General features: G+C 45.1%; 1 protein-coding gene across 8 annotated transcripts in view; it reads right to left on the bottom strand.

Annotated features, from left to right (window-relative positions):
• The window catches only part of CC2D1B (coiled-coil and C2 domain containing 1B), a 66,818-nt gene that overhangs the window by 35,532 nt on the left and 17,654 nt on the right, over nt 1-13,632 (bottom strand). For all 8 annotated transcript variants that reach the window (XR_006273927.1, XR_006273926.1, XM_038413068.2 and 5 more), the window contains exons 7-12: nt 11,878-12,169; nt 11,112-11,236; nt 10,887-10,962; nt 9,151-9,261; nt 2,608-2,738; nt 26-98 (exon numbers count right to left, since the gene is read on the bottom strand). Coding sequence is in view for 6 of the 8 variants with exons in the window: in XM_038413068.2 (XP_038268996.1) it covers nt 26-98; nt 2,608-2,738; nt 9,151-9,261; nt 10,887-10,962; nt 11,112-11,236; nt 11,878-12,169 (808 nt within the window). In the remaining 2 variants the exon portion in view is untranslated. The remainder of the gene's footprint in view (nt 1-25; nt 99-2,607; nt 2,739-9,150; nt 9,262-10,886; nt 10,963-11,111; nt 11,237-11,877; nt 12,170-13,632) is intronic.

Below are 13,632 nucleotides of genomic sequence, written 5' to 3'. Positions count from 1 at the left end.
TAGGGTGTTTCATATACACACTTACCAGGGGGAACTGGTAATTCAGCAAAATTCACTTTTCTCCCTGCTTTATGGGTTCTTATGGCATCTTGGTATTGCTGTAATCAGAAATGCTGGTTAGGCATAGGCTGGACTTTGCTATTGTTAAGTTAGCAGTCATTTCATGCTCAGACTAGGAGAAACACTGATGCAGAATGTAAGGTGCTTTGCTATAAAGTCACGTGCTGCTTTCCAAGTTCTTTGTGCACTGCAGGTTTTCTATACAGACATGAATCTTTGCTACACTTGTTGCCAGGACCGGCATGGGCCTTGAAGGGCTGCAGAAATCACAAATGCAGACAGTGAGCAAAATAAGTGTCTCTCTCATCTTTCTTCCTAGTAGCCTCTCCACTCCTTAGACCAGTGGTCCCCAAACTGTGGGGCTGTCAGGGTTCCCTCTCCACTCTGAACTCTAGGGTACAGATGTGGGAACCTGCATGAAAGACCCCTTAAGCTTATTTCTACTAGCTTAGGTTAAAAGTTTCCCCAAGGCACAAATCCTTCCTTGTCCTTGGATGAGTACTGCTGCCACCACCAAGTGAGTTATACAAAGATTCAGGAAAAAGACCACTTGGAGTTCCTGTTTCCCCAAAATGTTCCCCCAAGCCCCTTCACCCCCTTTCCTGGGGAGGCTTGAGAATAATCTACCAACCAGATATGTAAACAAGGTGAACACAGACCAGACCCTTGGGTTTTTAGGACACTAAAACCCAATCAGATTCTTAAAAAAACAGAACTGTATTATAAAGAAAAAAAAGTTAAAGAAGCACCTCTGTAAAATCATGATGGAAGGTAATTTTACAGGGTAAGACTTTAAAACATAGAGGAGTCCCACCTAGGCAAAACTTCAAAGTTACAAAAAACAGGGATAAACCTCCCTCTTAGCACAGGGAGGATTCACAAGCTAAAACAAAAGATAATCTAACGCATTTCTTGCTATTACTTACTATTTCTGTAAGATTAGATGTATCATTTCAGTAGGAGCTGGATTACTTGCTTGGTCTCTCTCTTTGTCTCGGAGAGAACACACACAGAGCACAAAACAAAGCCTTCCACCTGCCCCAGATTTGAAAGTATCTTTTTTCCCCATTGGTCCTTCTGGTCAGGAGCCAACTAGGTTAATTGAACTGATTAACCCCTTACAGATAAGGGGATTCTGTATCTCTGGCCAAGAGGGATTTTATTTTACTGTATACATAAAGGTTGTTACCCTTCTCTTTATATTTATGACAGAGGCGCACCCTGAACATTCAGGGGTTGCACAGGGGGCCCAGGTCAGTCCCCTTGTTGGGGGCAGGGAAGGAGTGCCCCCAGCTCTGCTCCTGCCCGCACCCCCCCCAAGCTGCAGCCCTGTCCCCCAGTCGTGGCCCAGCTCCGCCCTCGTTCAGAATGGCCCTCTGTCTCCTGGCCAGGTCCACCTCCTAGCCCCAGCTCCTTCCCCATCCCCAGTTCTGCCCTCATTCCCTCTCTGCCTCCAGGTCAGCTCCACCTCTAGCCTCAGCTCCTCCCCCACATCCCCAGTTCTTCCCCCCCCCCGCCTTCAGCCCAAGCCCTCTGCTGAGAAAGCCTTGACTGTGCAGTAATGGAGCAGTGTCCGCAAAGAGATTCCATTATTGGTCAGGGGGCATGACAGTAACTGCCCAAGGCAATGAGCCTTTTCCTCACACTCCACCAACAAAAAACAAACAAACAAACGACATTTCTCTGCGGAAGCGTGTCTGCAAAAAACCTCAGAACTCAAGGGACTGGATAATTAGAGAGAATTTTTCATCCCAGTCTTTTTTTTGTGCGCCTCCAATTCTGCACTAATGATTGTACCCACAACAGAGGTCCCTTAGATGTCTATGTCCCTGTGTTCAAGCCCATAGAAATGGAAGAAGTGTCTGAGTACCCAACCTTTAACAACCATCAATTTCAACAGGTTCAATTTCAACACATTAACTGCTTGTGTTCCACGGAGCATAGTACAAATTGCTTGATACACATTAGATACCATCCCATGCAAACCATTTAGGGGACTGGTGCTCCTGCCTTCTGCAGTGGCACACAAGAAACAGCATCAAAAAGGTTACACTGTATTGAAAGTCTAGTATGCAGCCAGAAGGGATGGCTGAGGAGTCTAAACATTATGTTTTAAAGATCCACTCCTCCTTAGACTCTCAGCCTCCAGTCAGTTATGTCAGCACTACATTCTATAGGCAGTTTATAAGGCAGGAATTTTCTGGATGGGAACTTAAAGACCAAGGTTCTACAGGGAGGAGTAAAATGCCATATCCAGATAGAGGTTTGCACAAGTGTCTTTGGACGAAAGGTCTCCATCCCCCCACTGTTCTGCCTTGAAGCACTGAATTTCAATAAGGTTGTATATGCACAGCTTATAGAATATTTCATTGAGATAGAGGTGCTGTGCAGGAAGGAGCAGAAGGTTAACTATCTTAGCTCATTCCAGCTGGCCGGACAATATACATAAAAGATTTCAAATACTTTAATGCTTTGCTAGCCAACTCCAGAGGAATGAGCTCAAGCAGCTTTGCTGAAGCCAAGCTACTTACTGTGCTTCCCTTTTACCTTGGCTATCCTCTCATGCATCCTGCCTTTCCGATCATCCCCACTTGCTTTGGCCTGTGCTGCGGCAGATCTGTATTTCTCCAACCTCTGCTGCAAAGCTTCCAGCACAGTTTTCGGCTGCTGAGCAGACACTGAAAAAATATAGACAATGAAATGCCACGATTGAGACTTCAGAACATGTGCCAGCTGCCTCCATTCCCTGCCTTCCCCAACCTCCTGCAGAGCCATTGACACAGAACTGAAATCCTATAAGTGCTACTTTTATTACATAAAAGCACCACAGAGCTTTATTACTGACTAAGTGTTAATAAACCTTTTTCTTCATAAAGAAGCAGTTATTCACTTGTGCAGTAACGATAGCTCTTCGAGATGTCTCCCCCATGGTGCTCTACTGTAGGTGTAATTGCACCCCTGTGCTGCTGATTGGAGAATGTTGGTAGCAATGTCCATAGGTCTGCACATGACTCTCTCTCCTTGTGCCCTGCAACGAGGCTAGCCAGCATGCATGAGCTAACCCTCTTCAGCTCCTTATCTACCAGAGTCATTGATAAGTACTCCGAAATAGAGGAAAGGCAGGTGGGTTGTAGAGCACCCAAAGGGGGACACATCTCAAAAGAGCCATTGTTTCTGCACAAGGTGAGTAACAAACTTCTTCTTCTTTGAGCAGTGTTCCTATCAGTGCTCCACTGTAGGTGGCCCCTATGCAGTACCTGTATGGAGGACTGGGACTTCACAGTACTGTCATCTGTAACTGACCCAACTCTGGAGCCAAAGATGACATTGGAGGCAGAGTCCGCAGTGATCGCATAATGTTCTGCGAAGGTACGGACTGATGCCCATGTCGCCACTCTACAGATCTCTGAGATAGGGACATTCTTGAAGAAGGCAACAGATGAGGAGATGACCCTGTGGAGTGTGTATGAATAGTATCTGGAGGGGTCATATTGCTAACTTGTCTGATATAGTTAGAGACCCACTTGGAAAGCCTTTAGGCTGATATTACCAAGTCATTGGATCTTTCCGCAACAGAGAGGAAAAATCTGGGGGACTTCCTGAAGGCATTCATTCTGTCTAGGCGCAAGGCTACGGCCCCTCTGACATCTCAGGTATGTAATATAGCCTCTCTGTTGTCTCAGTGAGGCTTAGGATAGAAGGTTGGAAGATGAATCAATTGGTTCATGTGAAACAGGGAGGTTACCTCAGGGATGAATTTTGGATGTGGTCTGAGCGTAACCTTGTCCCAAACCAATAAGATATAGGGGGAGATGTGCCATCAGAACTGCTATTTCTCCTACTTTCCTAGCCAAAGTAATCCCCATCAGGAAGGCTGTTTTCAGTGAGAGGTAAGTAAGCAAACAAGTGGCCATGGGTTCGAAGGGATGTCTGGTCAGTCCTTTCAGTACCAGGTTTAAGTCCTGTGTGGGAGTGGGAAGCCAAGTTTGTGGAAAGAAGTTTACTATACCCTTGAGGAATCTTTCGGTGGTTGGGTATGACAGAACTGAGTACCCCTCTACTGGATGGTTAAAGGCTGTTAAAGCCACTAAGTGGACTCTAAGAGAGCTTATAGACAGCCCCAGTCTTTTTAGGGCGAGTGAATAATCTAAGATGTGTGGAAAGGTCATGGATGTCAAGGAGACATTTGTTGGAATGTACACCAAATCCAAAAGCTGGACCATTTTTGCAGTTAAGTACGCTATGTTGAGGATTTTCTGCTGTTTAATAATACCTCTTGCATTTCCATTGAACAGATGCTCTCTAGGTATTTGAACCAAGAAGGAGCCATGCCTTGAGGTGGAGAATCACCAGGTTGGGATGTAGGGTATGTTCTCTATTCTGTAAGAGGAGACGCGGAGTGAATGGGAGAGAGATTGGTGGGCATGTTGCAAGCTGTGACATGTAAGGGTACCAGGTCTGTCTCGGCCATGAAGGAGCGATTAGATTGACATGCTCCCTTTCTTTTTATTTTTGGTAGGACCTTTGATAGCAGGGGAAAGAGAGGGAAGGCATAAAGGAGGTCCCTGTTTCAAGGGAGGAGGAGAGCATTGCCTAGGGAGTATTTTCCTATCCTTGCTCTGGAAGGGGTAGCTTGAACATTTCTTGCTCAGGGAAGTGGTGAACAAGTCTGTAGTCTGTGTCCTGCAATGCCTGAATAGCTCATGAAGTACTAATGAATCTAGTTCCCACTCGTGGTCATGTGGGAATTTGTGACTAAGACCATCCACCATCGAGTTCCGTGTACATGGGAGGTTGGCCGTTGACAGTGTGACGTTGTGAGAGATACACCAGTTCCATAGTCTCATCGCTTCCTCACAGAGGGAAGGAGACCCAACTCCCTCTCGTCTATTTATGTAGAACATACAGGCAACATTGTCTATTAATACTTTCATGTGTGACCATTTGATCAGCAGGAAGAAGTAGATACAGGTATTCCTGACCCCGCTTAGCTTGAGGAGGCTGATGTGGAGAGGTTGATGAGATCTCTCAGTGGGTGACCATTTTCCTTGGGTCGTAAGGTCATTTAGATGTGTGCTCCAGCGATGCATCGGTGGCGAGAAGCAACAACGGCGTTTTTGCACAAAGGGGATCCCTTTGCAAATGCTGGCTGGGTCTTTCCACTGGTCTAGGGAGATTTTGACCCTGGTGGATAGTGACAGGGCTTTGTCTAGTCTGTCTCTGTTTGGTCGGTGAACTACATCTGAAGGCACTGCATGTGAAGTCTCGTGTGCGATATTACCACTGTGTCCGCTGCCATATGCCCTAAGAGTTGTAGAAAATGTCTGGCTAACATTTGTGGGCTGTTTTGAATGGTCTCTGTGAGTATAGTCAGAGAGAACGACCTGTGCTGAGGTAGGAGGGCTCTGGCCTATAGTGTGTCAAGATTGGCCCCTATAAACTCCAGGTGCTGCACTAGAGTGAGGGTTGATTTCTGAGCACTGATCTGCAGGCCCAGCTCTGTAAACAAGCGAATTGTGGTTTTGGTGATTCAGTGAGCCTCTTGGAGAGGCTGAGCTCCGAGGAGGCAATCATCTAGATAAGGGTAGATCATGATCCCTGGTGCATAAGTAGGTGGCCACTACTGAGAGAACCTTGGAAAATACTCTCGGGGCTGATGATAACCCAAAGGGGAGCACCATGTACTGGCCATGGTTTTGTCCCAGAGTGACTCTGAGAAATTGTCTGAGAGTTGGTAGGATTGAGATGTGAAAACATGTATCCTGAAGATTGAGGGCTGAAAACCAGTCTCCCCATTCCAAAGCTGAAATGATGTTGCTAAAGTGACAATCTTGAATTTCTGAGCTGTGACAAACTTGTCAAGAGCGCTGAAATCTAATATGGGTCTCCAGCCCCCCCTTCTCTGGGTATTAGGAAATACTGAGAGTAGAACTCTCTGCTTCATGGATGTTGAGGTAAGGTTTCTATGGCTCCCAACTGGAGGAGACTGTCTACCTCTTGTTGTAGAAAATTCTCATGAGAAGGGTCCCTGAAGAGGGACAGGAAAAGGTGTTGTGGAGGGGGCAGAGAGGTAAAATGGAGAGCGTACCGATAGCGATCTCTAGGACCCATCAGTCTGATGTTATGTACTCCCAGGTGCTGCGGAAAGCTGGCAGATGGTGGCCAAATGGGTGGGTAGTGATGATTGGTTGTAACAGTTGCAGAGAGTGGTCTGCTGGGACCTTGACCAACATATCAAAATTGGTGTTTGGACATGAATGGCTGGGACAAGGAAGATTGCTGACCATATGATTTATGTCTTGAGAATTTAATTTTCTTCCTCTGCAGCTTATAGTATCATTTAGCTGGCTACTGGCATGTGAAAAAGATTATGTTGGGGCTGCAGACTAAATTTCTTTTTTTGTCCCAATGTGTAGATGCCCAGTGAATGGAGAGTGGCCCAAAAATTCTTCAAAGTATGAAGGGAGCATTGGTTTTCTCCGCGAAGAGTTTACTGCCTGGAAGATCTTCGACAGTTGCCTGCACCTCCTTTGTGAAACCCGACAAATGGAGCCAAGAGGCACGCTGCATCACCACTGCCATGGATATGGATCTGGCTGCAGTATCGGCAGCGTCGAGGGCAGACAGTATCGTTGTCTTTGCTTCTAGCTGACCCTCTTGAATGATGGCCTTAAATTGGTTGCGATGCGACTTGGGCAGCTGCTCAGTTAAATTGTTCAATTTTGAGTAGTTTGTGAAATCATATTTCACCATGAGGGCTTGGTAGTTGATTATTCAAAACTGAAGCGTGACTGAGGAGTACACCTTCCTTCCAAAGTGGTCCAGACGCTGCCAGTCCCTATCATAGGGAGCGGACCTCATGTGGTATCAATGGCCACGAGAATTAATAGCATCCACCATGATACAGTAGGGTAGAGGGTGGAAGAAGAGAAACTTTGCTTCTCTCACTGGGACATAGAACTTTTTGACTGATCTCTTGCATGTCGGTACAACTGATACTGGGGTCTACCATATGGTTCTTGCAGGGTCGAGAAGAGCCTCATTGATAGGGAGGGCAACTTTTGAGGAGGAAGATCAGAGGAGGATGTCCAGAAGCTTGTGGTGTGTGTCCTTAACTTTCTCCAGCAGTATCTAGAGAGAGTCAGCCACTCTCTTTGTGTGATCCTGGAATAGGCGAAAATTATCCAGCAAGGATTGTGAGGGAGGCATGACAGCCTCATCTGGGGGGGAGGAGGAGGAGGAGGATATAGTTTTTGGGGTCACTGCCTCCTCAGCATCACACTCACACTCCTCCAGGACTTCTTCTGGGGGCTCCGGAACCCTGGACACCGTGGCCGAAGATAGGTGTATTGGGGACTCACGGGTGGGACTAGAAACCTGAGAAGCACAGGGGCAGTATGTAGGCCAGCAGTTCCAGTAGAGCCACTGGGGTGGCATGGAGCTCCGTGATGGTGCCCATGGATGGCTGTTTGAGGATGATGACAGTGGGGTCTTCTGAGGATATGCTTGGGGGCCCTGCTGGTATTGGGCACCCTAGGGGGCTTGGGAGGAGTACTAAAATATTCCTTCCTCCAATTCACTATCCGAGTCCACACTAGATAGTGGGGGAACATGGCAAGGCAGCAGGGAAGACTCCCATACTGGACGGAGGCTCGGTGTGGAGATCCCGGTACCGAAGAGAAGAGACTCGACTCTGGCACATCAGTTACACGGAGATCCCTCGAGTGCTGAAACTGTGGTGGTGCCAACCGGCTTGATGCCACTGGCAGTGCCAGGGGTGGATGGAGATATTGTCCACACCGGTTGTTCAAGTACTGGATGAAGCATTGTACCAATGGGGCATCATGGTACCAGTGGTGCCTTGGAGCGTTTGCTCCCGTCCTCCTTCTTAGGTATCACTGACTTGGTGCCTGTGCTCATTGAGTCTGTGGGTGTGTCAACGGTACCTGCCGCAATAGTCTTTCTTGAGCTGTGGTTACTGGACTTGTCTCATTTCAGTGCCGACAGTACTGAGGATACGAAGCATGCTAGGGATCGTTTGCAGCTAGCTTGCGGCTCACTGTGGGGACTTCCTGCTCTTTTTTCAACTTATGAGAGCATCGGCGGCTGATTTCTTCACCCCATAGACCTTGGATTTGCCCGGAGACTCTTGGCGTGGGTCTGGAGAAGGTCTGAGAGCCACCTCCATGAATATAATCTTCTGCCTCAGCCCTCTGTCCTTGCGAGAACGAGGTCTAAGATGCTGGCAGAGAGCACAATTTTAAGGGACATGCCCTTCCTCGAGGCAACGAATGTACCATGAGTGTGTGTCTGCGACGGTGATAACCTCATTGCATGAGAGGCACTTCTTGAAGCCTGGAGAACCAGACATACCCCAAGGGGGGAAGAGCCTCCAACAAGAAGGGTGGGAAGGAAAAAAAAGTAAACTATATATATTATATATCATTTATTTTAGAAGATAAGGTAAAAAATAAAGACACTATACTAACTACTACTAAAAATTAAGCTATTGCTGCAAAGAAAAGGATGAGATAATAGTTACTAATGGACAGCTAACAGCTCTGTCTCTAACCGGGGCAGTTGAGAAGCAACTGAGGGGGTTAGCCCATGTGCACTGGCTACCCTCATGGCAGGGCATGAGGAAAGACAGCACATGTGTGGGCCTAATGGATATTGCTACCGAAATTCTCCAATCAGCAGCTTAGGAATGCAAGTACACCTAGAGGTTTCAGAGTAGCAGCCGTGTTAGTCTGTATTCGCAAAAAGAAAAGGAGTACTTGTGGCACCTTAGAGACTAACAAATTTATCTGAGCATAAGCTTCCGTGAGCTACGAAAGCTTATGCTCAAATAAATTTGTTAGTCTCTAAGGTGCCACAAGTACTCCTTTTCTTTTTGCGAGTACATCTACAGTAGAACATCCAGAGAAACACTACTCATAGGAACACTACTCGAACACTACTCGTAGAAAGACCGTTTATTATGTACTGCCATTATCCATTCCAGTATTCATGTATAATTTGGATCTGCATCCAAATATCATATAAGAATACATAACTTACTACAAGTAAGTCCTGCTTTACAAATCCTACCTGAGGCTTCATGGCCCTGAGGTTTGAACGTTGTGAGGGGCTGGGAATTTTCTATGGGAACAGATGCCATCTGGTTTGATGGAGCCTGCGTCTTTTTCAGGCTTTCAAGATCTGTGAGGGAAGAGGTAATTTTCAAGTCTACATTAGGTAGGAATCTTTGACATATAAGAGAGAATGTATGAACAATCTTGGTAATTTGCTAACAATTCTAGGACTTACGGCCAGAGGAGGATAGATAAATAACCCCACCTGTTAAGATATTCCAGCCCTGGCAGTGCTCAACACTGGATGCTTTAAAAGGTAATCTCCCCCATCACCCCTCCAAATGTTGTATTTACTTATATAATATTACACTATGGGGAAAAAATTCCTCTGACCCGAGCCAGTGATCATTTTATGTCCTAAGGATGTATACCCCTTATAAAATATTTATCCTAGCTAGTGTAACTTCACTTTTTCATAATTAAAGCTATGTCCAATTATGTTTCTGAATCTTACTAAGCTGCCTCAACAACATCCTACATCAGTGAGTTCTACAGGTCAAGTGTTGGGGGAGTATTGTTTTTATCTAGTTTAAGTCTGCTGCAGGACTGGAATTTATTTTAACACCAATGTTTGTTCCAGGATCAGAAATTTCTACTAGTCCTAAAAGTATGGGTCATGGTCCATCCAAATGTCTGTAACTGTCAGGTCATGTGATAGACTTTAAAAATGACACCATTCTGATTAGCATCTTGTCCTCACATTTCTCCTTCCACTAACCATTTTAGCTGCTGCTATCTCTGAATTTACAAGAATCAGAAAATTACACCTGATATCAACTGGAACCTGTAATTCCCAGAAGCGTGCAGATGAAGATGAAATCAGTGAATGAAGTAACTGAAGATGAAATCAGAATGTAGAAGTTTTAAAAGGAGAAACACTATCTTACAACCTGTCACTTAAATCAGAGTTTCTATTACTCTAGTTTGTGGAGCAGCTTCTGTCACAATGGAAAAACATGCGTTATACTGCAAGGATTGATGTTTCCTGCTAAATGTAGGCTAGTCAAAAACATACAGATTTCTACAGGCTTTTTTTAAAAAATAAAGATGTTCAAAACACACCCTGCTCACAAGCCTCTCTGCATCCCTGTGGTGCTTCGTATCTTTATTTGATGCGAATACAACTTATGACACCAGAATTGGAGGCATCCAGCAGAACAGAACCAAATCACAAAATGAACTAGACAGATTTAAGGGAAGGAAAGGGATGAAGAAGGTTGAAGGAAACAAGGAGAGAATCAGTTCTAAGAAATGTAAATTCCTATTTCCCAGGGTGGGGTGGGGTGGGGTGGGGTGTGTGAAAGACGTACAAAATGGAGGAGACATAATCAAGAAGCTACACCCACTGCACTACCGCAAGTTCAACACCATCTTGACTCCTTTATCTTACCCTAGTAATGCTATTTCATATAGCCATGAACTGGAGATGATCTAGGGGGAATGCGTGGAATCAGGACTGGGGGGCAAGGAAGATGTCCACAAGAGGATCTTTGGTCCACAATCTGGAGTCCAAAAACCACTGTCTTAAACCATTGGGAATCTGGGATTCTCAGCACTCATTTCTAACCCAGATGGTTCAAAAGAGTGACTTTAAAATGGGCGCTGACCCTTAAGTTCACTGTGCCCATTTGTTACTAGATAACAGGAGAGGTTTAAAAGGCGGCTCCATCTAAAAATCTCTTCTGCTCTTACCTTGAGGAGCTGGGGGCATATCCTGGAAGTCTACTGGCTGTCCACTATCCAGTGCTTCTAAGACCATTGTAAATTTCTAAAACAAACAGAAAAACAAAGCCAAAGGAGACTTATTCTTATGTGTTCAGAAACCATCCATGATCATTTGGAGCAGCCATGTGAACACAGGGAGCATTTGTCAGGATTCAGACTCCTAACACATAAGCTTAGTTTGCAAAAACATACCTTGCCAATCTTCATATATTCTTTTGCCTTCTCTAGATCTCCTTGCTGTTTGGCTTTCAGAGCTGCTAATTTATATTCTTTCTGTCTTGTAACCAGTAATGTTCGTGTGCTCGCGTTAAGGGAATCTACAGAAGAATGAAATCAAGACTTATACAAGCACCTGATATCTGCATCCTTTGACATTCTCATACATCCAAAGATCTATTATTTCCTTATTGCTTTCACTCACACATCTACATTATGTACAGTGGCTTCTTTATTCAGGGGCATCCCCAGAAGTCCTGCCAACCATGGCAATTTCAGCAACAATGACTGAAAACACCACCGTGCAATTCCACAGTGCCTTTCATTAAGATCACAAAGCTCTTTACAAACAGTGAATTTTTTCTCACAGCTCTTCTGCAAGGCAGGGAAGCATTACCATCATTAATTGACCGAGGAAGTGAGGCAGAGAGGCCACAATGAGAGATGTGAATAGATACCTCAGCAGAGGAAGGAACCTTTAGGATGTCTTCACCCTGTTACTATAGCACATCTTTAGAGTGAAATCTGGGAGTCAGGACTCCAAAGTTCTATTCCTGACTGCAACTGACTCAACTGTGTGACCCTGAGCAAGTCATGAACTCTGTGCCTCAGTATCCTATTTGTAAAGCGCTTTGATATGCTCAAGTAAAAGGTGCTACAGAAGTGCAATGTATTATTGAATCATAACCTGGCTGGGAAGATGTGTGCTCCAAGGAAAAGCTGGCATGTTGAAATTACCTACCATCTTGTAATGTGGTACCCATTTCCAGGACAGAAGTAGCAGCAGCATGACCTTGTAAAGAGGCTGGCCCCGGAGACAACTTTATATCATTGACAGGCTGTAGCTCATGGTCTGCAGAGGAGTCCACTTTCTCCTTGGGTATTACTTTGGCTGGATCACCTAAATTTTCTGGCACAGCTCCTGCGGCTCGAGGCATATTAGCAGAGCTTTTCCCTGATGCTACAGGGGGTGGCATTTCTTCCTCATTAATCTTTTTGCCCTTCTTCATTGCAGCCAGCATAGTTTCCAGCGTCTAGTAAAAATTGAGGAGTGAAGTCAACAGGTACTGGCATTTCCATTACATACACAGCTTGTGTACAATCACCACAACTCAGCAAACTCATATCCTTATTTACAACAGGACCTACCACGTCATTCTTTATGGAGAGCTACTAGACGTCTCTGCCCATTAGTGTTTCCTCCTATTTTTTTTGGTCACATGGGGAGTCTTAGCCCTGCTGAAAGATGCCTGATGGACACAGCAACCATTTTTCTCTATAGGGCAAGTAATACAAGCTTCCTCCATTCTACCCTGTCAGTATATCAAAACATACATGATGGTAGAGGATCCTACCTCTAGGAATGGGAAAACAGGTCAGTCTCTATGGCCCAATCAATCTTTTGTGGCTCAGACTTCCAAAAGGTGAGCCATTCAATGCCAACTGTGGAACTAGTTTTTGTAGTAAGTCTTGATATATTTTAAACACAGCCTGCAGTGTGGTATCTTAGTGCAAGTGCAGATCTCTGTCCAGCAAATTCATTTCACATGGCCCAGGCAGCCATCAGATGATAACAGCCAAAACTGGATTTGAACCAGCTTTTGAAAGGTGAAAGGCCCCTGCTCTTATTTCCAAACTCATGAACTACACAGTCCCCTTGCTAAGTAACAAAGCCCAATTTCAGCTTAATTCTTTAACCCTACACCAAACATTATCCCCATTATAGGGGCTACTTAACACCTAGGTTAGGCAACAAAGCCAAAAAAGCAACATGGACTTCACAGCAGAACATACGTTTACTTTCTACAACTCATCTCACTGGCTAAAATGGGAGCAAGACATTTAAAAAACCCAAATGACAAGACCGGAATTTGTACTTTCAGACAACCAGTCATCATGCTGTTTGACAAGCATTGTTTTTATAGCTATTAAGGCCCAGCTCTGTGGGAGATCTGGGTTCAAATCACATCCAGACAGAGTCTCACCTACCACTGCTGCTGCAGGCCCAGAAAAGACTTGAGTGCTATGAGATCAACATATGTCGTACAAAGAGACAAGAACAGGAGAGAGATGCCAATCACAGAATCATAGAAACGTAGGGCTGGAAGAGACCCTGAGAAGTTATTGAGTCCAGCCCCTGTGCTGGCGCAGGACCAAGTAAACCCAGACCATAACTGACAGGTGTTTTGTCTAACCTTTCTTAAACAACCTCCAAGGGAGGTTGTGAAATCCCCTTCATTGAAAGCCTATTCCAGTGCTTCACTACCCTTACAGTTAGAAAGTTTTTCCTAATATCTAACCTAAATCTCCTTTGCTGCAGATTAAGCCCATTACTTCTTGTCCTGCATTCAGTGGACATGGAGAACAACTGATCACAGTCCTCTTCGTAACAGCCCTTAACACGTCTGAAGACTTATCAGGTCCCCCCTCAGTCTTCTTTTCTCAAGACTAAACATGCTCAGTTTTTTTTAACCTTTCCTCATAGGTCATATTTTCT

Source organism: Dermochelys coriacea, chromosome 8 (genome assembly GCF_009764565.3).
Source record: "Dermochelys coriacea isolate rDerCor1 chromosome 8, rDerCor1.pri.v4, whole genome shotgun sequence".
In the NCBI taxonomy this organism is placed as follows: domain Eukaryota; kingdom Metazoa; phylum Chordata; order Testudines; family Dermochelyidae; genus Dermochelys; species Dermochelys coriacea.
The sequence above is the reverse complement of the archived record's forward strand: the minus strand, read 5'-3'. Positions and strand labels throughout refer to the sequence as shown.